The sequence below is a fragment of the Fonsecaea monophora genome, assembly GCF_001642475.1.
Source record: "Fonsecaea monophora strain CBS 269.37 chromosome Unknown Scaff27, whole genome shotgun sequence".
Taxonomy (NCBI): Eukaryota; Fungi; Ascomycota; class Eurotiomycetes; order Chaetothyriales; family Herpotrichiellaceae; genus Fonsecaea; species Fonsecaea monophora.
The window spans coordinates 1-24,042 of NW_019173958.1; the positions used below are offsets into that span (position 1 = coordinate 1).

The 24,042-nt window shown below is 51.3% G+C and overlaps 6 protein-coding genes across 6 annotated transcripts; 2 read left to right on the top strand and 4 right to left on the bottom strand.

The window, feature by feature from the left end:
- Positions 1-773: 773 nt before the first annotated feature.
- AYO21_04634 (hypothetical protein) lies at positions 774-2,811 on the bottom strand (the record flags this gene model as incomplete). The annotated part of the gene is made up of 4 exons (XM_022654606.1): positions 774-1,557; positions 1,608-2,570; positions 2,626-2,653; positions 2,712-2,811. 4 exons carry the CDS (start codon positions 2,809-2,811, stop codon positions 774-776), a joined length of 1,875 nt encoding a protein of 624 aa, XP_022512973.1.
- Positions 2,812-6,145: 3,334 nt separating this feature from the next.
- Positions 6,146-6,752, bottom strand: AYO21_04635 (hypothetical protein; the record flags this gene model as incomplete). The annotated part of the gene is made up of 2 exons (XM_022654607.1): positions 6,146-6,637; positions 6,702-6,752. 2 exons carry the CDS (start codon positions 6,750-6,752, stop codon positions 6,146-6,148), a joined length of 543 nt encoding a protein of 180 aa, XP_022512974.1.
- Positions 6,753-10,360: 3,608 nt separating this feature from the next.
- On the bottom strand, positions 10,361-13,852 carry AYO21_04636 (hypothetical protein; the record flags this gene model as incomplete). Its single annotated transcript, XM_022654608.1, has 1 exon — positions 10,361-13,852. One exon carries the CDS (start codon positions 13,850-13,852, stop codon positions 10,361-10,363), a length of 3,492 nt encoding a protein of 1,163 aa, XP_022512975.1.
- Positions 13,853-14,854: 1,002 nt separating this feature from the next.
- On the top strand, positions 14,855-15,883 carry AYO21_04637 (hypothetical protein; the record flags this gene model as incomplete). The annotated part of the gene is made up of 1 exon (XM_022654609.1): positions 14,855-15,883. One exon carries the CDS (start codon positions 14,855-14,857, stop codon positions 15,881-15,883), a length of 1,029 nt encoding a protein of 342 aa, XP_022512976.1.
- A 289-nt stretch (positions 15,884-16,172) lies between these two features.
- On the bottom strand, positions 16,173-16,696 carry AYO21_04638 (hypothetical protein; the record flags this gene model as incomplete). Its single annotated transcript, XM_022654610.1, has 3 exons — positions 16,173-16,517; positions 16,581-16,636; positions 16,690-16,696. The coding sequence occupies 3 exons, from the start codon at positions 16,694-16,696 to the stop codon at positions 16,173-16,175; spliced, it is 408 nt and encodes a 135-aa protein (XP_022512977.1).
- Positions 16,697-17,421: 725 nt separating this feature from the next.
- On the top strand, positions 17,422-23,967 carry AYO21_04639 (hypothetical protein; the record flags this gene model as incomplete). Its single annotated transcript, XM_022654611.1, has 2 exons — positions 17,422-17,531; positions 17,586-23,967. The coding sequence occupies 2 exons, from the start codon at positions 17,422-17,424 to the stop codon at positions 23,965-23,967; spliced, it is 6,492 nt and encodes a 2,163-aa protein (XP_022512978.1).
- Positions 23,968-24,042: the final 75 nt, after the last annotated feature.

Below are 24,042 nucleotides of genomic sequence, written 5' to 3' on the forward strand. Positions count from 1 at the left end.
CCCCCCCCCCCCCCCAAGAAACGTTACTAACTCGCTGTTTGTCGAAAAAAAAGTCTTCCCCGACGTCCCCGCCCTGATTCACCGCCTGAGCGGTGAACACCTCCTCGACACGACCCTCAAGGGCGAGGCCGCCATCCTCCGCCTCGTCAAGGCCCGCGACTACGAGCCCGAGCTGCTCTACTGGGACGACGGGTCGCTGATCACCGTGCTGACGGGCGCGGCCGTGGATCCCAAGCACGGCAAGATCATAGCGGGCGGGGTCGTCGAGCGGCATTTTATCGTTTGTGATGTCGACGTCTAAACACTAAATTCCCTAGGAGTCGAGAAGGAAGGAGAAAAGGCCAGGAGAGGAAGGGTGAGGCGAGGTGAGGTACGTGGAGAAGGGGAAGAAGCGCGGAGCGGGAAAAGAAGGGGAGGGGTGGTGGGAGGAGAAAAGAAAGAGACGAGAAAGAACGTGTGTGAGAGAGGGGGGAATGGAGGGAGGAGATATATATAGTATCGTATACCTAGAGAACACAAAGAGAGAGAGAGAGGGAAAGGGAGAGAAACCTGGTTTCCCAAAAGGTTCAATGACTTTGAATCTACCACACCGTCAGACCAGACTCTTTTAACATCATCTATACGGGACCAACAACTCAGATTCTAGTTTGTGGTAAACCCCTCTACAAAATCTACCTAGATACAACATTTTATCTTACTCCCATCCATGCACACCACACATGGCGATGAGAAGGTCTAGCACGTCATGCCAGTCCAATCGAACCCAAGAACCTTTAAACCGTCTGTTTCAACACCTCCGGGTCGACACCCTTCAGATGAGCGGGCACAGTCCCCGGCTGGTGTGGGCCTTGACCACCCTGACTCGCCCTACTCGCTCGTATCACCTCCAGACTCTCCCTGGCAGTCTCGTCAAGAGACCGTCGAAAGTGGAGGGCACTGCCCATGTCGTCGATCCCTCCTACATTGGCAAAGCTCTTTGGGTTGCCCACGAGACTGTCCTTCCGGAGAACCTTCTCGTCATACGCTTCTTCATACGCCTCTTCCTCGTCAGGGTCCTGAGGGATGCCGTAGACAGTGTGTGCCACGATCTGCTCCGTCGGCTTCCAAAAGTGACTCGTCACCGAGTAGACAAAGATGCTGGTCACAAAGCCATAGAGCCAATCGAAAGAATACAGGTGTTGCGCTCCCGCCGTGATTCTCGACTTGTTGTTGATGCTCCACGCCAGGCCAGGCATGCAAGGCCCAATGGCGAGGAGAAAGGCCAGCATCGCTCGCCAATTGATGCCATATATGTTGTACCGGTACCGCCCACGAGGATCGTACAGAGCAGGCACGTCAATGTGTTGTCGCTTGACAATCCAATAGTCAGAGGCGATGATACCAGCCATGGGTGCAAGGAACACGGCATAGCCACCCATGAAAGCCAAAAAGGTCGTTGCAGAGCTGAGAATCTTCCACGGGACAATGACCCAGCCACCAACAAGAGCTGCGATAACACAACCACGCTTGATGTTGATGTATTTGGGACAGAGAACCGTCAGATCATTCGCAGCCGAACTATCACCCGTTAGCCCACTAGTTCGAGGACAGGACACATTCAGACTTACATGCTGTTCGCGGTGATGTTGGTGCCGACTTGGGCAATATACCACGAGAGCGCGGCAAAAAAGGCAGCGGCACGGCCACCTGGGTTATCCAGCCAATGGGCGATAATGTCCAACGGGTTCCACAGAAACTCTCCATAAAGGACCTTGGAGGCAGAGGTGGTAACAATGCCCATCACACCACAAACTGTAAATATGGCTGGAAGGAAAGGTAGCTGAATGTACTGGCCACGGGAGCTCCTGGCATAGCGACTGAAGTCAGGGATGTTGCAGGCCAACGTGGCCCAAGAACCTGTTACCGAAGACATGCACGACAACCAGAGCCAGGCGCGCTGACTGCCATGAACTGTCTCAGGGAGGGAGAAGATGGCACCACTACCTCCTGCCTTGTGCACAATCCAGCCGAGAGTGGCCAATGCAGTGATTGGCGCGGCGACGAGCTTGATGATGAAAAGCCAGCGCAGCTTCGTCGGAGGGATCAGCAATAGCGGGAGCTGGATTATCCAGAAGAGAAAATAGCTGATCATCCCCTGCGTTGTGATGCCGGCATCGCTGGGGAGGTGGTTCTTAATGTGCCCGTACGACGGCCAGATGGCGGTCAACATGAGGGTAATGCACTGTGCACCGTTGGCGCCTTGGATCCCAAGCCAGAACATGGCCAAGATGGACCGAGAGACGATGCAGAAGTAGGCAAAGTAATATCCGAAGCTGGATCTGACAATGACCGAGAAGGGGATATGCAATTTGGCTCCGATAGCACCGTTGAGGACCATGGGTATAGCCACACAGCTGGTACCGACAACCATGATGGGGATTGCGTCGCGCCAATTCAGACCCACGGCGAGCACAGAAGAGGCCGTTTCCCAGGTACCCAGGTTGATCGTGTCGGTCGCCCAGTATGCCATCCACGTCCACAAAGTCCATGTCTGGTACCTTGGAGGGACTGGATCCATATCCGCATTGGTCCTTGGATAGTGGGTTAGCCTGATAGTGTCCACTCCTCTATACAACGTCGACTTACCACACATCCTTGGGTGCAAGAGCGGATTCTGCGGGTTTGGGTCAGCATATATCCGCGCCTTCGTCCCACAGGAGAGACTGAGTTACCTTGTTTCGGGAGCTCCCAGGCACTCAGAGTAGTCGCCCTCGCCTTGACCGTCGCCCCAGAGGGGATGTACTTTTTCGCTCCTGTCACGTATTTCGACATGTTGCCAGTAACTTGGAAGCCGACCACAAGGTGACTACATTCCAGAGAGCGGGCAGAAAGAAAGATATACGCGACCAGGGACGCGCAACGTGGCGATAGTCGTAGGCGATATCATGCACAGGACCTCGATGCGGGAGATGGTGGTCGTTGCTCGTTGGGTGGAGGAGACCGAAGGCAGGGTCCACACGGAGATCTTCCAGGTTCTTGATAAGACCCAAATCCCGTTTGCTTGGACAGGATGAACCGGCTTCGAGAAGCTTGACCAAACTGTAATCGGTACTGAACTAGGGCCTTTTGCGAAGCATGGACTGGGGGGAGCACGATAAGGCACGGGCAAGCGATATGATAGCCCGTCTTCTGGAAAACGTCTTGCCAGGGGCGGTTTATGGGTTGTTTATTCCTCGTTTCTTCAAAGGACTGTCCAAAGCGAGTGGTGACAAGAATGTTGTCTGTGATGTTACAGGCTATCATAACCAGATGGACAAAGCATGAACGGCGGTATCGCTCGACAGGTAAAGATCACTATCTGGCTGAGGCTTACCTGATGTTACCCCGTTTTTGATCATCTCTTGACCCTTGCACGACCTTATCTCTGCGCCCTAGCGAGGGTCGTACGCCTGACGAAGAACGAGTGGTCCGACGTCAACGGTTGGTGGCACAAAGCGAGGAGAACTCCAGCCATACTCGGTCCAGGGTAGTGGTCGCTTCTGCTGGTCTTGCGGCCATGTGGACAGCATGTTTGGCAGGCCTAGGCGTGAATCTGGTCGTGGTAGGAATTGTGGAAAAGGAGACTGGAAGTGGAGCATTGAAGGAGATGAACATTGGGGAAAACTGCGGATGGCTGAAGCTGGCGGCTTGGAAAAATGATCTTCCGCACTACGACCAGTTGGGCTGGTGTACGAGTACGAGTACATCACCTTAACACGAGCGAGAACGAGTATGTCCGCGATGCACGCCCAGCAAGCTAACACGTTCATAGTGCTCAACCACCCGATATTATATCAGACCTGCGACTGCACTCCCTTGGGCTGGCGCTTTTCTCCGGACGGATTCGATCCCACGCTCCTCCACACCTGATCTCTCCGTCAGGCGTCCCCATTCCTGGGCAGCCACAGCTCCCCTAGGCAGCTTATCAGCAAGCACACAAGGGGCTTTCTGATCCTGATCAGACATTTACAGCTGAGAAATTTAGATGTCTCACACATCAGGAGGGAAAAACGGTTCATGTCAAGATTCTGGTGTCGACATATTCTCGGTGGTCAAGTTGGACACAACCACTGTATGGGTCGGTGTACAATATCGATTGGCACCCTATTCGACTAACTTTGTCTCTGACGCTCAGTCGGGACCAGACCCTTCGGAATGATGTGCGCACTGAGCGCGAGTACGTTCCGACATTGTATCGATTGTGGGTAGGCTAAAGACCTGTACAAGGAACGCAAGTCCAGTAGAGCATTTCCAGAGCTCAGGGCGCGTGCTCTATCCGATAATGCAGAGTCGTAGATGTAGAGGTCGTAAGGATCAATATCGAACGACATGACTGCAAGATACTACCAAGTCTACGAGCAGTGGGTCGAGCGACATTAATAATATCTCCAACAAGCCCCCTCCCAAGAATGGCTAAGAAAAATAGCTGCCAAAATACCCAGGAGGTCATTCATTACCTAGATAGGCGAGGAAACCCAGCCTAGTACACAGATACCGACATTAATCTATTTTCCTATGGGCATGAACATCAACTCCAGCAAGTCATGTGCAAAGACTCTTCTCTTTCAATGCCAATGATTCATATATCTTAGGTATTTTGTACAAGTAAACGTAGCACATGCATGTCTTGACTGCGACCCGGGGAAAATCGTCACCCTTGTACTTTTGCTGAAAGGCGGGATAAGGTTCAATCCGGTGCGGCGGGACCAGACCAGACCAGACGAGATGAGAAGAGACGAGGCGGAAATGCAAGGAGATGCAAGGCAAAATGACACGTGTGTCTGTCTTGTCTGGGCAGATCAACCCACAGTCTCTACACTACCTCGAACTTTGTGTATTCTATTGCACTTGCACGGCACCGCGCTGCACAGGAATATGTATGAGGGCTTTGTAGTTATGTCTTCATGTTGACCTGCTGGGCGGAAATAAGTCACACAAGTCTAGGTGGGTACATACATGTGGCCGTCCGGAATCCCTGGGGAGCTTAACAGCACTGTAAGAGTAGGTTATCGTGCGATGGAAGTCCGTCATTTCATCTATCGTGGGGACGGTTGACGATCAGGCGGCGACCGAAGCTTCAAGTGAGGAGGGTCGAGGAGAATACCTAGGGGCGCGTGTGCCCCCGGACTGTGATAGGCAGGCAAGGCAGGTAAGCTCAAGGATACTTTGGTCTAGGTATTACAAGCTACCCGTAAATGTGCGAGCGAGGTACCGTGGGTACCTCATAATACTGAATACTGAATATCTCTGTCCAAGGCACATGCAGGCACCTACTCGCACTTGTAGCCACGGGCTCTAAACCCTATGTAAGCTGAGCCAGTCGCGGAGACTCGCGGAGACCATATCCGGGGGGCGAGTCTCCTGTCTTTGTCCACGGGACCCGAGTACGATGGGTGTGTCCCGTGGGAATCAGCAGGTACTCGCTGGCGGAGACCAGCCCAAGAGGACCATGGATTTCGTCGGATATAATATGTCTCACTATTTTGCGCCGTCCACGTTGCAAAACTGGCATCTTCCGTTTTGAATTGTTGAGTTGCCTCGGAGAGGGGGCAGATGCGCAGTTAACAGCTCTGGTGGCTCTGTCTCCACCGACGACATCATCGCATGTGAAAATTTCTGATAACGATAAGACGAGAAACCCAGACATTTTCACATGCATTTTTGCCCAAAGACCAAATCTTACAACAGCCAACAGCCGCGCTCAACAAAACTTGCGCAGCCGATCGCCACCACAATGAGCGTGAAAGTGAGGTAACCTGATCTCATTCAACGGAAACTACCAATTCTATGCATTTTCAGAAGCGCAAACAACAAAATTCTATCAAAGGTAAATTCAGATAGGAGCAAAGGAGATCCACCACGGACGCTCAAGACAAAGGAAACAGCGTCTGATTATCGCTTGCTCATGTGAGTTTCATGCGGTTGCTGGATTGTCGTGGCGCTGCTGGCTAACATTCTCTGGGACTTGGATTCTGCCACAAGGGCGACCGGGGTCTGGTCGGTGGACTCGTAGCTCTCAGGGTATCAAATGCTGGTGCGGTTGATTTGTACATGACTTTGTGAGCTTACTCTTCCCACAATCAAGGCGCTGTAAAAGGGAGAGGGGATGGCGTCGGTAGCGATACCCTCATTTGCTGGGTTTTTCATTGACGACTACCTTGGCCTGCTCCTTCTTGGCCTGGAGGAACGAGCTGATCCATTTGAGGACATCAGAGCTCAGAATGAGGGAGGTGGTGATGACCGCCTTGCCGCCTGCCACATAGCCTTCTCCTCCGCACTTTTTGTATTCATCTTTGTAGGTATCCAGAGCCCAATCCTTGGTGGTATTTGCCGTCTCGAGGGGCCAATGGATGTAGCTCAGAACTTTGTCTTGAATATCCTTGGTCTCGGCCTTGACAATTGGGACTTGCTCGTCAATTTTGGTGAGGAACTTGTCACCAAGTTCATCGGCCTTGGCGACATAGGGCTTTGCGTAGGATGCCGGTGTCTCGAAGTAGGGCAGCGTAGGCTTGACAAATTTCGTGTAGCCAGCACTAGTCAGTTCGATCGATTTGACACCGTAGGGGTTCTCTTGAATGGTCTTGATCGAGTCTGAGACAAGAGGGTATGATTGTATGTGCTGGATGGAACAAGAGTTAGCAATGTTCGTGCCAGTAAGCAAAAAGTCCATTGCGGTCACTTACCGAGAGGAATGCCGAGTGCGGCACGTCGCCGTTGACGGTAGCTTCGCCCATGGTTGTTGGTTGAGAGTTGGAAGGACTGCACTGTATTAGTTACGCCTGAAGAGGTGCAGACGGCGACGACAGGTGTGCAAGTGAGCGCAGACCAGTAAGCAGTAGTAGAGAAGGAAGAAGGAAAGCCGTCGGTTTACTTGGGGTTTTGCTTTGGTCGAGGAAGGCGGGTGTAGATCTGCGGTGCGCGGGGAATTTGCTGCAGGAACGGAGGGTCAGTATACTTACAAGGTGATGTGAAGTGTGGAACCTAGTACAGCTCGGGGCAGGTAGACACAGCACTGGCAAAACACTGAGAGAGTATTTTCTGTGGTGGAAAACAAGGGAAGAAGGAAGTGAGCGAGAATAATACATGTATGGTGGTGCTCTTGACTTTGGGCTAAATAAGTGACTATGTGGTTAATAATGTTGCCCTTTGCTTGCCTGGGTCCCACAGGGCTGGCAATCTTGTTGAGCTGCTGCGGAAATCCATTAAACCGATGAAGAGCAACCCAATACAGAGGTGGCCAGGGACCATGATTTCATGCTCTACGCTTCCCTCCATTCAGGGCAGCGGGCGCATTGCTCCAGTGGCCCGACAAAGTGGACAGGAGGGCAAGCCTGGTGATGCTGGTTGCAACCCACGCAGCCGCCAAGAATTTGCATGTGAAAGTCGCAGAAAGTCACAGTCTCGGGCCGCGGAGTCTTTGGTTCCCTCCTTATTTCTCTGACTTCTCTCATCCCTCCCGTCATTGTAGCGTTTTGTGCTACTGCAACACTGTATCCATTCACTGACTCCCTCCCAAGACATGTTGCTGGGTACCTTGGTATGGGACGAACAGTACCTACTAAGGGAATTGCATCTGCGTGGAATGACAATGACACACTGACCATGGGTATGCCCAAACCACCTTCGCTTCTGCTTCGCCTCCCCCTCGCTTCCGCCTCTTGTCCTCTTTGGTCTGTGCCAGGTTGCTAAACTCCTCCCCTGCAGACTATTGCCTGCAGAAGTATTCCAGCCAATCGTGATATTAAACTCCCTTCCACATCCATCTCTAATAAGTCGCCGTCTTCACACCACGTACAAAAATCCGATCCGAGTCCCTGAAACTTCCTCATCTCCTCTGACAATGACATCTTTCTCCTGCGGCCCGAAACGCCCTACCCACCGGTCATGACTTGCGTTACACATGCGCGGGTGGCTGGGACGTCAATGCTTGTTTCATTATCAGACAATGCAGAAGGAGGTGGGATGATATGTCTATCTTGGACGAGTAGTATTCTGCAACATATACCCCTGTTGCCGCTGCTGCTACTGCAACAACGGGTAGCTTCCCTGTTGGTCCCCTCGCACAGTCATTTTCTGACCCATCACGCATGATGCAGCAACAATCCAGTTTCCTGGGGTAAGCACTGGAGTGAAGAGTACCTCGTAATCAAGGGGTGACGGGCATTCGACAAGATACATGTCACTTGCCGTGCCCTCCACGATCAATTGCCACTGGAGAGACAAGCCAAGAAAATAAGAGGACACTTCCCCTTCCCCGTCGTTCCATCGCTCACGGTCATGGAGATGTGCCAGAGATGCGACTTGCATGATGGATTTTCATATCATTCACAGCCTTCTGGCATGTGACAATGCATGGGCTGTGGATCCTGCGGCTTCTAAAAACGGCCCTGCATATAATATGTGCCTAAAAGTACCAAGCACCGTTCGGGCACGTTCATTTGTGCCTATTTCCCTCTCAACCTTTCAGTTCTCTCGAGTTACCCTCTCTCAACCTCGTTCTAGATCGCTCTACATGTACAAAACTTGGGAGATCAATAACGAATAGCACACGGAATGCCGTACTGAGGAAACAGTTTCCATTCCCGTGCCGCTCCCTGCCAATGCCATGCTATCCCCATCCCGTGCCACGCGGCCTGCTCATTCGTTTCACATGTCAAATCTGTGACGTGATCCTCCATCTCCACCTCCACAGTGACCGGTCCGTGCACTCCCACCGATTCTGGAGACCGGGCAGCGAGGTTGATTCTTCATTCCATTCCCACGGGGGCCGGGGACGTACGTGTTGACCAGGATGAGAGCGGGGAAGCTTCTAGGCACTCATCCTCATACCGCGTACAGCGGGCGCATGGCGAGGTCTCCCGGGACAGGTCAGCATGCATAGATAGATACGCACAGATACGCACGGAGATGTGTTTTGTTGCCTCCGAAAGCCGAACGAACAAGAGTACTGCTTGGAACCACTGACTGGTACAACAGCTGGCAATATACATAGTTGCCAGCACATGAACTGAGTTGGTATCTAGGTAGAAATGGCCGTCGATGTAATTTGACATATATATAGTAAGGGACGCAAATAACGGATGTACTGAGAACATAATACTGGCATGTACATAGCTACCTACCTCATGGTTACTCATCTAACCTACCTAGATAGTATCGAGCAGATCCGGGATACCACTCACCATCCACATACACACTTCCAAGGTCGACACGAGTTATGTACTCGAACAGTACAGTACAGTACGGGGTACACCTCCACCGAACCATGCCATCCACCTCTCTCTCCCCTCCACTGCATGATCTGACCTATTTCCTACCTACCCATATAATACGAAGTTCCAGTATCTCCTTCGTGCGGTTTCTCCTACAGTTCTCGGTGCCTCATGGTATCGCATCGCAATGCGCGCATCCGCACTACGAGCTATCCATGTACCTACCCAGGACGGTAGGTAGGTATATGTGCGTATGTCAACCCGCATTCACCTCTGCCAAAAACAGAAAAGATTTCGCCCTTTACCCAGTTCCAGTCCCAGTCCCCGCAACCCCAGGAAGGCTTTGGTCCAGCACCAGAAACAGGCGGAGAGACAGACATGGGGGTTCACCTCGATCAGATAGGCAGATAGATAGGCAGATAGATAAATGGATGGAGCAAAACAAAGACACGTGTCTTCCTCCCACTTTCCCTCGTCCTCGGGAACTCAATAATGCAGAAAATAAATAGCCCGGTCGGATCGACAAGGTGCTTTCACTGGCATGTGCATCGTCAATAGTTAGGTGAACTACGGGCGGAAGCACGGTGAAAGAGAAAAGTGACAGCGAATGGGCACATGTCAGGCCGGTGCCTTCAAACGGACTTTACGGTCCACGGTCAATACGATCCACTCGATTGCCATCATCTCTTGCATGTCCTGTATGTTGGATCATCTAGTGTCTTGTCATCCACGTGTCACATCTTATGAACCTCGTACACCTGGATAGAGGCAGACCAAACACAGTGACACCCATCTGGTATTACTCAACAACTTTTTTTGGGGTATGGAATCTAATTGACGTACAAACCAGCATCCCTCCAATGGAAATACTGACATGTCCTGGATCCCTGCACACCGTCCGCAAGCAGGAGGAACGGTGTTGATATGAAATATAATTCGCATACTCGTACATCCACACACGAGCTTGGGCCATGCAAGACATGCCCGAAACCCTCCACTTTGCTGTGTTTGTGGAAACATCCAACTCCATTCTCCTCGTCTTATCTTTTGCTCCACTGTGAATCGCTTTCATGCCCTCTCAATGCTGGGCCACATACCATCCCCCTTTCGTTGCTCATGTGCTCAAACCCTTACTCTTGGATTGTGGCAAACCCGTCAGGGACTTTCCAGCCATGGTTCATACATGCACGGACGTATGCTCTCTTTGCTTCTCCCACCCCGTAAGTAGAGCCAGGGTGACCAACGAGTCTTGCCGGTCGCTGTGTGTCAGACAATGCCAGCCGGACTTGCAAGAGAAGGCTTTCCACCGTAAAACTAGCACTCCATCCATTATTGGTCAAGACCTCCATGCACATGGCACCTCCTTCGGTCACGTTCCCTCCACCACCTTGACTGAAGGGCAGAAAGCGAGGCTTGACTACTCGAATGAATGGAGGGCTCCAAGGATAGTGATGGGTGAACCGCATCTCCATGACAATTGATGCCACTCCAGTATTTCTCATGTCCTGAGCCAGAGGTTGATCCCTCGGAAAGCTGTGCAATTCCACAATCCATTGGTACATGTTGTTGATCAAGCTGCGGTCGATGTACCACCCAAGTGTGGCTGGCGGAGTGCTCTCCTGAATCTTCAGCGCATCCTTGAGGAGATGCATGAGCGCCTTGGTGGCTACTGGCGTAGCGTCCTGAGGTTCCGCCATAAACTTAATGTTCGTGACATCCAATTGTCCGGCTATGAAGTCGGTCTCAGCTGCCACCTCCGCTGGCCGCTTCTTACCGTTGACGCGGGGGCTCTCGGTGCTGTACCCCAAAGGCTCAAGGCCGTCATCCTGCCGATCGGCCCCTTGAAACACAGCCAGATCTTGCGCATCCGATAAGACACTCTCTGCATCGTCTACGTCTCGCTCGGCCGTCGCTTGATCTGTATTGGATATCGTCTTCGTACGCTTCCTGCGAAGAGCCCCTACCATTCCGATGCCGCTGCCAGATCTTCGAGTCCTGGATATGGCGGTCAATGGGATTGTTATTGGCTGTCTCTCTTCGTTGTAAGCCTCTAGGCCAGGTTGCTGCCTATAAATCTGACCGGCCACGCCATTTCGAACGTCAATTTTTTCCGTCTTGACGAACAAATATCGTGTCTGCACCCAGTCAACTTTCGGGACCACATAGTGTGGTGAAGCGCATCTGAAGCTGGCTCGGTCATTCACAATTTCCTGTAGGGAAAGCACTCTTGTAATTTTGAGCACAGAACCATGCCAACTGCTAATGGCAGAACCGAGCTCCCCAGTGTACTGCAAGCTTGTTCTTGCGTAGGGGCTCACATAGATACCATTTCCATATGACCTGCCGTGCAAGACTTCATCAAACCGGAGACCTTGTCGAATTATTGAATGCCAGTTGCCGATTGCACTTCCGTGCCACGCGAAAATGGTGGGATAATTGGTTCCGGTGGCTGACGCACGTTTCTTTACGTTGTTATTGAAGCGCTTTTCTTTGTCTGGAGCCCCTTGAGCGAAGCGGAATTGGATCCAGCTCTCCATCCCCCCCACACGGTCTTCAGGCTTCCCGCGAATTACCGCGTCGTCTTTGGTGCCAATGTCATCGACCTGCAAGATACAAGACCTGTTGGACGCAACAATCCAACGGAGAAGATTCAATGCCGGTGCCGAAATCCGGTCTGTCCATTTCGTTAAGCTGGGATCCTGGCTCTTTCCCTGACTCTCCAGATAGTGTCGCATCCTGATCACGGATGGCAGGGTATCCAGCAAGCTCATGATTGCATCTTCCTGGTGTTTTGGAATGAGATGGTCAAAGTTCTTGTCATACAAATAACAGTCCGCTCTGACGGGGAAGTCGTCTTCACCAGAGGTTTCAATGAGACTGCCAGAGTTTCCGATAAGCCCCGGGAATGGGATAGAAATAGGTGAATCGAGCCAAATTCGAGGAAATTCCACCTCCTTGACGCGACAATGAGCTGCAGTCTCAGTCTGGACACAGAGCAGTACAAGCCAGTCACCTGGCTTGAGTTTCTGAACCGATATGTTCTTCTCTTCATCTTGTTCGATCACCAGCTGCCTCAATTTCCTATACCACGTGCATGCAAAGGACTTCTCGTGGATTAGTGGTACAGCTGCTTTCGTTGACAGAGTTCCGGTATGGTACGGTGCAACGAAACGCGGAACTCTGGGACGTGGTGTGACAGGTACGACCAAGTTCATACCTATAGGAAACTCTTTGAGTCTGCCGCTACTAGCTGCTGCGTAGCATAAGCTGATCAGAACATCGACCACGTATGGCTGGACCATGATTTCCCACTCTAAACGAGGACCGAAACCGAGCGACATGTACTGGTACAGGCAGAGGGGCTTCAGGCAGACATATGGTTTAAGGGCTCCAAACCCTTCATCGACTCGGCAGTGGCACACGAGGCAGAATTCCGTGCATCGAACGAAATGCCTAAGGGAAAACTGCATAAGGATTAATGGCAAAGAAGCCTTTGCGAGTCGATTCTGGCGCATATGGTCTGCGACGACTATTGGGGGTAGGCCCCTCGCATGGGCGTCATCATCACAATGATAGGGTGACATGTCGTCAATGTTTGACAACGAAGATGTCTGTCTCTCGTTGATGAATTTCTCTGCACCGAGCCAGCTTAGCTGGTACAATTCTCGAGCCGAGATGATCTTGAAGACTCGTTCTTCGAGTAATTGGTTGATCGAATTCCCAATACACAATGCTTCGAATGCATGTTGATCGTTTGATCCAGCTTCGAGGCCGTTCGCTGAGGTCGCATTGTCCGACTTTGTGTACTGGTAGAGAGCGAGGACTTCGCGTAGGGAAGGTTTGTAGTGACTGCAAAGTCCCACGCGCATTTCCACAGAGTCCGACAGACCTCGTTCATTGACAACTCTGGTTGCGTCTAGATAGCCCCGTAAGTACCTGATCAGCAACAAGAAGTAGTGCCTTCGTGGCACATTCCATGCTTCGAGGGCTTCATCTGAGAGACCGAGTTTGGAGACTCGGATTGAAATGCAAAGAATCCCGCCAGAGGCAATGTTCCCAAAGACTCCAACGCGGAAGCCGGAATGCTTGAGAGCTGCAAGATCTGCGTGTACCTTTTCCGTCTTCTCATTGGGATCATCTAGCAAGCTGGTGGAGTCTGCTCTGATGTCGGAGTGGCGATCTGTGTCGCTAGCCTGACAGATACCCAGGTCAATGTCAGAGTCGCTCTCGAAATCGAAATCGAAATCATTCTCCTCCTTCACATGGTCGTCTCCGATATTTTCTTGGACATAGCCCTTTCCCGTGACTGAGGCCAATAGCTCCGCAATTTCAGTCAATAAGTCGATAACAGGCTTGCCATGGGCATGTTCAGTGACTTTGCGCAATGTTTCTGCAACGATCGGGTCGTGAGACGTGTCCTTGGTGTACAGCACAAATGAATTGCCGTCCGGGTATTCTCCTAGGTCGTTGGCAAACACTTCGATGGTCACTCGAAGGCTGCTCCCGGGATGGACATAGGTGAAGATAAACAAGCCCTCCTCCAGGCCACAAACGTTCTCGATGTTCTCGATTTTCATGCGGTTGGCGGCGGCCAAGTGGTTGAGGAAGAGTTTCCGGCCCATACTGGACGGAGGGGAGGGCCAGCGGGAGGTGGTTGTGTTGGCATAGAACTGAGATTCAAGGAACGAGTTGGAGGGTACGAGGAGGAGCTAAATTTGAGATTTACGCAATCGATTAATCCCACCACGACGGGATCGAGAGCAGTCTCAGCTTTTTGAAGGAAGCAGCTCAATGAGAGATACCACCGGCGGAGTGGAAGGGAGGCACTAGGGGGAAGCTAAGAGAAGAGAAGGCGGAGAGAAGACTGAAGGACGAAGAGGATCGAGGAAGTGAGAGGGAGTTGAAGACTGTGGCAGGGATGAAAAAAACAAGGCAACTGCGCAGACATGATGATTGTATCCGCACCCAGTGATTCAAAGTCGATAGGGCAGAGCGTAATAGAATCCGGCCGCACCTTCCTGGGTGAAGCGCAAGCATAGAGAACCCCATTAAAGAGAAACAGAAAAAGGGCACAGAGATTGAGCATTGTGCTGGTCTTCTCTTTCCACAACTATTCACACTCCCAGGTCTTGGAGAATTTTTGACAAAGGCAAGTTGACAGCAGACAGGAGTGCTATATTTGGTGTTTTCCTGCCTGCTGGCAGTCTAGCCCAAGAACCAGCTTCTGTCGCTTTGATAGCTGTCTTACCTCACAAAGTGGTAATTGCGGTTCCTCAAGACAATGGTTCTCCGATCTACGAATTTTCAAAAAACTATGAAGAAAGAAGATGATCAGACACTTGATAATCAGGGAGAACCACACAAGTCGTGCCAAGCCGATGAATGTTGTCGGTGTATAGTTATTCCGAGCCGACAGCACCACCACGAACGACAGAGATGGTCTTTGGTACCTAGACAATACCTGTCTTGTCCACAGCTTCTCATGGTCACAGATGGATGTTGGAGAATACGAGACCATCAGCCTAACAAGTCCACGGTGAACGGGAATTGGACGCAATCTTGACTCCACGCTTGAAGGTTCGGATTTATGTGATGCTGGCCACAAGACAGTCTTCAAGATCAAGATGCCTTCCCGCATAGACGCGGAAGAGCACAATGAACAGAATGAGGGCGGCAGTGGGCCGATGCTTGCGAAACTCAATCAGTCTCAATTTGACCCTGTCGAATTCCTGAACGATTCACTACCCAACCTAAGTCTGTCGTCTCAAACCCAGCTTTCAAAATCCAGCAGGTCTACACAAATCCAGAGTGCCTCGACCGAGTCACTTGCACTCCTCACTTCGCTCAACACAATCTCGATCCGTGCTTCCTCAGAGTTGACAAGTTTAACGGACGAGATCATCCGCAGTGGAAATCGTCTTGCCTATGAGGTAGAGGTGCTTCGTGGTGATGTGAATGGGTTCCACGAGCTGTTGAGCGATTCACTACGGGATGATATTCGCCAATTTGTCATTGATGAGGTTACCAGTATAGAACCACCAATATCAGGTTCGGAGATTGATGGCGGCGACTCATTGCAAAAAGCGCAATCAGAGAGCGAGCCTGACTTCATGACTCGACTACGATTGCTGGGCAAAGTGAAAGCACGTCTCGAGTCTGTGGTTAATATTTTTGGCGAAGCAATGAAATGGCCAATACCTCCCTCTGAATTGTCCATGGCATCATCTCTCATATCAGTCTCTTCACCTGAGTTGGGGATTCAAAGCACGGCCGAAGATGACAAGGCACGTGAGGCATTGAAAAGCATTCGGGCAGAAATTGACGAACTACTTGGGCCAGAACCAGCCGGGTATGCTGGCCTTGAAGCGGCCACCCAAAGGGTCGAAGAGTACAGACAGCTTGCAATACTCTGGAAGGGCACTGGTGAGGAAAAGGCCAGAATCAAATTTGTTGATTCATTGATTAAACTGGTGGAGGACAGGCGGAAGACACTGGATGCACGACAACGGGCTCGAAATTCCAAGGCGGCTAGTTCTGTACGATCAAGTTCCGCCATGGGTAGGAATCCGAGAAGCTCAAATGAGGGAAGTGGTGGTGCAGCCGGACTGTTTCGGAATCTGCAGCGCTTGAAGGACGATCTGTATCTCGAATGAGCTCTGAAGTCTTAGACCAGACCGACACTGGCAAATCTTTGCAATGAAAATTGAATTCTTTTCATATGAGCCCTACTCGCGTCATCCATTGCACCTTCACCAGTGCAGGTAAGAAGTCCTCCTCAACAAGCACACGCTGCTTTGGCTGACCTCAAAACCGCTTGAAATAGGGTCTGGTTCATTCAAGTTGCAATGATCCCTGCCTTGCGCAAGCCGCATGTCTAAAGTTCCCTGTCGCTGCGCACCGTGGCAAAATGGTTTCTTCAAGGCATATTGCGTAACCCCACACTCAAAATCTCAAAGGCGTGAAGAACCATCTGTTCTTGCCGCTCAGGTATCTCTCCTCCAAGGCCTTCTTGACGTTCTTCTTGGCATCCTCTCTTTGGGAGACCTCCTTGAATGTGTCGTTCGAAATGACACTCTTCAGTCCTTCGAGTTCTAGCGTGTATCGTGTAGGCATGATGTGGTTGTAGTTGATCATCTTGATGAATGGCTTGACTTTTGATCGTTTCTCCATTCGTTTTTTGCCCATGCGGCGAGTGACTTTCGATGGGTAACGCTCGATGCCTGCGACGAGGGCGTAGGAGAAGGGATGCTGTTTCGTGCCAGAGTCCTGGGGCTGGATGATGACAACCTGTAGACGAAGCGTCAGACCTTCGTTTTCTTTTCATGCGTAAATGTGTTGTTTCTCCCATACCTTCTTTCCGGCATACCGGCCTCGAGTGATGATCGCCACGCGGCCGACCTTGAGAACTGTTCCGTGTGTTATTATTGTCGCAGAATTGAGTGTATGCGACTTTACTTACACTTCATCTTGAGGTCCGACTTTCGCGCTTGAAAGATGTGGTTGAATAATAGGGAGAGGTTGAGGCCGCAAAATGCTTAAGTCGCTCGTTCGATGCTGAATTGCTCAAAAATTAGTCTTGGCAGAGTAGGGTTTTCGAAGTCACGTGTCACATCTGTGGTCGAGCCAAGCCGCGCGATAAATGCCCGTCTGACACGTCTGACAGGGAGAATACTCGCTAGCACCTGTTGCTATGACCCCAAGCAACGCAGTAAATAGTGCAAGACGCTGGCCATCATCTTGTTGAGGTGCTACCGTCAGATGGGCGCGCAGTGTACAAATTGACAGACTATATGACTGTCACCAAGATAATTTTCCTTGTCATAACTATGGGGTCTCTTTCTAGCATCTAGGGACCCGCGCTTTGGTGACCGTTACACGTTTCTCTCCGCCCCCTCTCCTGCAGAGGCAGGTCAACCGATCCGTCCGTTAGCTTTGTTTACATCCCGATTTGTCTGGCCAATCATAAGTGCACTGCGACCCGACGTCAACTTGTGCCAGCACGCCAGCGCCAAAGTCTCCTCCTTTCACCGTTATACTAGCATCCTTGAGTTTTATGTGCTTTTGCGTCTTGTTTGCTTGCTGAATTTATGCTGGTACACACTGGAGTATGTGAAGTGCGTTATGAGTACTGCAGCTTCAGTTTGATTGACAAACATTCTTCCCAAAAATTCCCCGGACAAAGGCATTGACCATGTCCACTTATTCCGCCAGTTCGCGGGACGCCTCTCGGGACCGTGCTGAGTCTCGAATCGTCAAGCATCAACATTCATTCTCAGAGTCAGGCAGAAGCTCGGTGCCCATGTGAGTCCTTGCCTCCTTTCGAAATACCATCAGCAGATACTGACTCGTGGACAGGTGGGATAGCTCAGATCCCGATAGAGCACCTCCACCACTTCCATTGAATCCTGGAGTTCCAGGAAGCCCTCTGACTAGATCTAATACATCAAAACGCATTGACGAAGCTGCTGCCCTGATCGCCGCCCGAGCACGAGAAAATGCCCCCAGCTCCTACACAAGCAACCCTCCTCCGACGTCACCAGACAGGAATGTCATACGAGCACAAAACAGGCGAATGCAGAACCTGCAGAGCCCTGGAATAACTAGATTGAGCGATTCATTGGAAAGGCGATCACCAGAAAAAGGCCTTCGCACCGCAAAGTTCGTCGATTTCGAGGATTTTCCCAGCAGCAGAACGTCAGAGCGCAGTCCCACGAGACCAAGATCAGAAACCCCAACACCTACCGAGAAGAGCTCCGCAAGGTCAAAAGAGAGCGAGAACACACCGCCTTCATCGAACATGCTAGCGCTGCAGACAATTAGAACTAGGCAGGATGCCACGCCTCTTGGTGACATAACAAACGGAGCTTCACCTTCGATGCCAACATCCTACTCCTTTGATGCACTGTCTACTCAGATTTTGAGCTTAACGTCAATCATCACAAGTGTTCAAAAAGAGATGACGAGCCTGAATAAGAGAAGTAAAGACAACTATGGCGACCTGATGAGCCTCAAGGAGGCTACAACGGCCAGGGATGAAGACATCCGCAAAAGCCTCAGAGAGCTTATCGCAGGCCTTGAAAGCAAGTTCACCAATCTCGACTCTCGGCTACTTGCTGCTCCTCCCGATGCCACCAGATCAGCTTCCAACTTGGGGATGTACTTCGACGACAAGGCACACAATGGCTCGCCCCGCCCCAAAAGCCTCGGCCTACCGCGTATTGGAAGCCCATCTAGCTTCTCTGCTTCTCTTGATCGCGAGTTGACCGCCTCACCGTCTATTACATGTGTTGACGGTGCTGCAAGCATTGCTCTCCTCGAGAAAGTTCTCAGGGAAATGGCCACCCGCGAAGGGCAAGATAAAATAATGAGCACCCTCGAAGCAGTAAAGTCACAAGCTCTCGTGCGAGCGCATTCAGATACCCCTACTTCGACTGCCTTTGACCCCGCCATGATGTCGAAATTGGAAGATATCCTTGTGTTCATGAAGGACATGAAGGAGGAATCTGGTTCACGCGCGCTAGTACGCTCGAACGGCAATGACGGTAGCAAGGGCCCCTCAAACCTTGATCTCTATCTCGAAGGGGAAGCGAAAATGGGTAAAGCAAGGTCAGGTGCTGAAGGTCGAGCGTCGGTGTCAGCGTCCGACTCAGTCGTTGACGACATTGTCACAATGCTGAAGAGTGTCAAGCAATCATTGGCCCAAGGGGGCGGGCTCACGAATGAAGTCAAAGTCTTGGTTCGAGAGCTACGAGGAGAGGTCTTGGGAATGGGACGAGAACTCGCAAAGAAACTGGAGCAAACGTCATTGCCAATAAAAGGTGCTGGTCCGGAAACACAAGCAGCAGTGACAGATGAGATCGCTACCATTGTGCAGCAAGGGCTTGCTGAGCTCAAGGAACACATGCATCACATTGTCCAGGAAAGCGGGAGACGATCGGCAGAGCACGTCAATCCGGCAGTCGACACGCAAGAAGTCGTGCGGGCCGTTCGTGATGTCCTTGCAGATTTACCTCAGCCTCGTGAACAACCACTCCGAGACCCCGTGGCTGAACGGGAAGAATTACTCATTGCCGTTAGAGAGGCTTGGGAGGACTGCAAACCCGAAATCGCACTCGAACATTTCGGACTAGAACGAGATGAGATCTTGGAGACGTTGAAGGAGGGGTTGAAGTCGTATCAACCGCAGCAACCCAGTGCAAAAGATGCCGGCGCCACTTACGAAGACGTGCTCGAGGCCGTCAGAAAGGGCCTAGCAGACTTTGAGCTTCCTCCCATTCCCGCGCCAGCTGGGATTACTCGGGAAGATGTCTTTGCTGCTGTCAGTGAGGGAATCAAAGGTATCGAATGGCCAGACATGTCTGCATCCCGGGGTATAGACATTGACCTCACCAAAGACGATGTCTTCGAAGCTGTGCGAGAAGGACTAGCGCAACATGACACCGTCACCAGAGATGAGATAAGTGACGCGGTCAAAGAAGGCCTTTCTCAACATGACCGTGTTGCCAAAGAGGTCGAATTCAATCGCGAGGACCTGTTTGACGCCATCAAATCTTGTCTGGAAGGCGAACAAAATCCCTTGGGAGGAATGGGCGAACGAGTCATCGAAGCGATGCATGAGTTCCTCGGCAGCATGAAAAACGAGTTCCAGCAATATTCAGCGGCAAATGGTAAAGACACGGAACAGGTGCTCGATGCGCTCAAGGACGGATTGGAGGACCTAAGAGCCGACATAGAAAGCTACGTTGATCGTGCTGCCGATGTTACTGGCAAAGACGAGATCATCGACACAGTTAAGGCTGGATTTGTTGCAATGCAAGCAGACCTCGACAAAGGCTTTGCGGCACGCGGAAACGGAGCCCCGAACACACCTGAACTCTTGGACGCCATGGAGAAAGAATTCGAACATCTTCGTGAGACTATCAGCAAAAACATGGCCAGGAATAATGCTCTGTCCGAGAAGGACGAGATCCTCGATGCTATTCGTGACATTGCCGACGATCGCCAATCGAGCCTCAGCGGTAACAGTGAAGACATTGTGCGTCTAGTCAAGGACGAATTGGAACATATGCGCACAACCCTCGCTGGAACTCTTGTCAAGACCAGCTCTTCAATGGATCGTGAGGAAGTTCTTGATGCCATCCGAGAAGGACTGGCGTCGTCTCGTCCAAAGATCGACGGAAACGAAAGTATTTTGTCCAATACCAGCGAGCTTCTTGATGCATTTCAAGACGGCGTTGATGGTATCCGAGCCGATATCCAAAAACTAACCGATCGCCCTGTTGACCTCAGCGCAAGCTACGAAATTCTTGACGCGCTCAAGACAGGAATAGAAGATGTGCGAGCAGATATATCAAGACTCCATGAGAAGCAGACAGAGGACTCGGACACCGCTACCGCCCGAGGACAGGAGATGGTGATACACGACCAGAATCGCATCTCCACTGAAATCGAAGGTTTGAAGGTTATGATCACCCAATTAAGGATCAAAGTCGAAGCGCTGGACGGAATGGCTGGTCCACCCCCTGCAACAGAAGCTCGAGTACACAAGGACGATATGATGGAGCTTCAAGATGCCATCCAGCAAGTTCAGGAATCCGTCGATCGTAATCATAACGTTGAGGCACGAATCCACAAGGATGACCTGGAGGGTTTGTACACCGCCATCGACCAGGTAACCAATGCCGTCAATGAAGTTCGAGATACACCCCCTCCGGCACTGGTCATGCCAGAGAATGCTGCATCGAAAGAAGACACCGAAGCCATCGAAACACTCCTGAGGAACATTAAGGCTAGACTTGACGAGGCAATTTCACCGGAATCTGAGCCTCTGGCCAAAGCGAGTCAAGTCGACGCCTTGGAGTTTGCCCTCAGGGAAATGAAAGTAGTGGTCGACGAAGCCAGTGAGCGTGCAGCTGAACAAACTAACAAAGAAGATTTCACCTTGATCGAGTTGATGTTGAAAGACATTCAAAGCGGCATGGAAGAGTTCAGGTCCAAGCTAGAGGAATCCAAGACGGAACAAGGCAGTCTCGACAAGTCGGACCTGGAAGTGGTTGAGTCTCTGTGCATGGATATAAAGACCCAGATCGAAAACATCAAGCTACCAGATCTGGGATTTCTCCCATGCAAAGATGATATTACCGACGTGAAAAATGACCTGAAGTCTTTTCGGGAGCAATTCGAGGCCGACAATGGCCTCACTGCGCAAGCATTTGAAGCGAGGAAGATTGAACACGGAGGCTTGGCCACGAAGATCGACGATGTTAAAAACATCATTGGCGATCTCCGAGACGAGCTCATCGGAAAGGTCGAAGGAAGTGCAGAGGGGATTGTGGAACTGAACAAAGTACTTGGAATGCACCATGATGATATGACCAGATATGCTACGGCAGCCAGCATCGAGGAGATGTCCTCCATGCTCAAAGACGAACTCGAACGACACATGGACCACCAATCTACCATTAAAGCGCAGATGGAAGAACGAGACGCTACCTTATTCACCAAGCACGAGGAAACCGGTGCGGAACTCAGATCTGTGATCGAGGACAAATTCAGTGCACTCATGACCAAGTACGATGATGCTCAGCTTGCCAGCGATGCGAAACTGAATTCTCTAGAAGAGCGGGACAGTGCGCACTTGGAAGCTACAAGCAGCACGAAAGCGGTCGTGGACGATCTCAAATCGCTCATGGACACTTTAGGGACAACCGTCACGGAAACCTATGATCGCATCTCTGAAGACTCCAAAATCGTGTTTGGTTCGATCGAAGAAACTAACTCGAAGATGGACAACCTACACACCGCCAATGCCTTCGAGCATGGTCTGACTCGGGAGGAGATTGCAAAGACATTGGCAGCAGCAACAAGACTTGAAGGCACTCTGTCAGACCACCAACCTGCAGTACTATCCGCAATACAGGAAGTACTCGGAGTGGTGACCCAGCATTACGAGCATTCGCAACAGCAAACGGAGAACTTTGCACGAGCAACAGAAGAGATTAAATCTGGTGTGGACTCCATCCCAGCAGCTATACCACCCTTGTTGCCAGCACTGCCCGCTGTTGAACCGGTCAGGGAAGTAAGTAGCCAAAAGGAGTACGACGACAGCGAGCTACACGATAAACTCGATACTCTCCTTTCACATGCCAGTTCCGCGAAGGATTTCAACGATTTGCATGACAAGCTAGACACGCTGATCTCCCAGACTAACTCGTCGAAGGATATCAGTGAGGTGCATGACAAGCTGGACACTCTTCTATCCCATTCCGAGTCGGCGAAGGATGCCACAGAATTGCATTACAAGCTAGATACTCTTGTTTCCCATGCGAGCGAAGCGAAGGAGATCTTCGCTGGGCTGGAGGAGCATCAGAAGGAGTCTCGAGACTCGTTGGCCAACCTTGGGAAACTTGACGAGATTCACCAACAAGTGATGTCGACCGCGGCTGAGATTGCCGGAATGGTGACCACACAGGCAAGACTCATGGGGGAGCACCACGACTCCAAAGTTGCTGAGGCTACAGAAGCGGCGATTGCCTTGGAGAAGCGAATGGCCCAGAAGGAGAAAGTCGAAGCTGATATTGTTTACCTCAATGAAGAAAAGAACAATCTCCTGGAGTCCATGGCAACGTTGAGGCGGGAGCAAGAACAGCTCATTGGGCAGACAAAGAAATTGACTCGAGATGTGGCGAAGCTTGAGACTGCGCTGCAAATCCGACAAGACGAGATGCGCGAGATGAACGCCAGAGCAGAGGTCCTTGAGCGTCGCATCCTTGAGGGACTTGTCAACCAAGCTCGAGCGGTTAAGACGTCTTCAAAGACTATCAACAGATCAAGAATCAGCCCAGCCGAACGCGATGCATCCATGAGTCTCAAGCGCGTTCCAAGTACCGCTAGCACAGCTACAGCCAGAACTTCGATCAAGGGCGGAAAGTCTACCATCGGCAATGCTGTCGGTACAGCCTTGAAAAAGAGAACGCCGCTAACCTCAAACACCAAGGCAGTCTCAGCTCCAAGAACATCTGCTGTTGACCGGCGAATTCTGAGCACCAGTCATGTTACTGGTAACCGTGGTCGGAACACGCCCGATATGGCTTTGATGCTTGCCCCTGTGCCTAAAACAACCGGCCTGGTCAGTCTCAAACGCAGCCAGTCTGTAAAGAGCAACCCTAGCAGTTATGTCAACGGACGGAAGGCCAGCTGGAATGGTGTACCAACAGAGTTGACGGACAAAGAGAACTTTGACGTTGACCACGATGAAAGTGATGACGACAATCATAGCGAAACAAGCACTGAGAGGAGGACGAGCTATGGCACAAGCGTCATGTACACCGACAGCATGACATATGGCACAGGAAGCTCGTTGAGCAGAGACAGCAGGAGGTCAACCAGCTGTGGTAGCAGCATTGTTGGGACCATTAACGGACAAACGGATAGCATTGCCGAAGAGGATGAGGAGCTGGAGACGGACGAGAATACCCAAACGGCCGTGGTCCTACGCAACGCTCAGGCTTCTGGTAATGACGGTAATGACGAAAGTCAAGAGGACTCGATGGCACTGACCACGATGACCGGATCACGTGGCACCATTGTCGAAGAAGACATGCTGTCCGACATGCAGCCTCAACCCGCAGTTACCGAGGAAGGAATGAAGTACCATGGCAGTGACAGCGGGCTAGGGACCGAGCCGTTGACAGCAGGCTCGGAGAGCCATAACGAATACTTCCACATGACGGCGTAGGATACGGGCAGTTGAAGAGAATGGACATCATGAGGAGGGAGGCGTTCTGGAGTCGTTGTTGTCTAATGTTTCTTC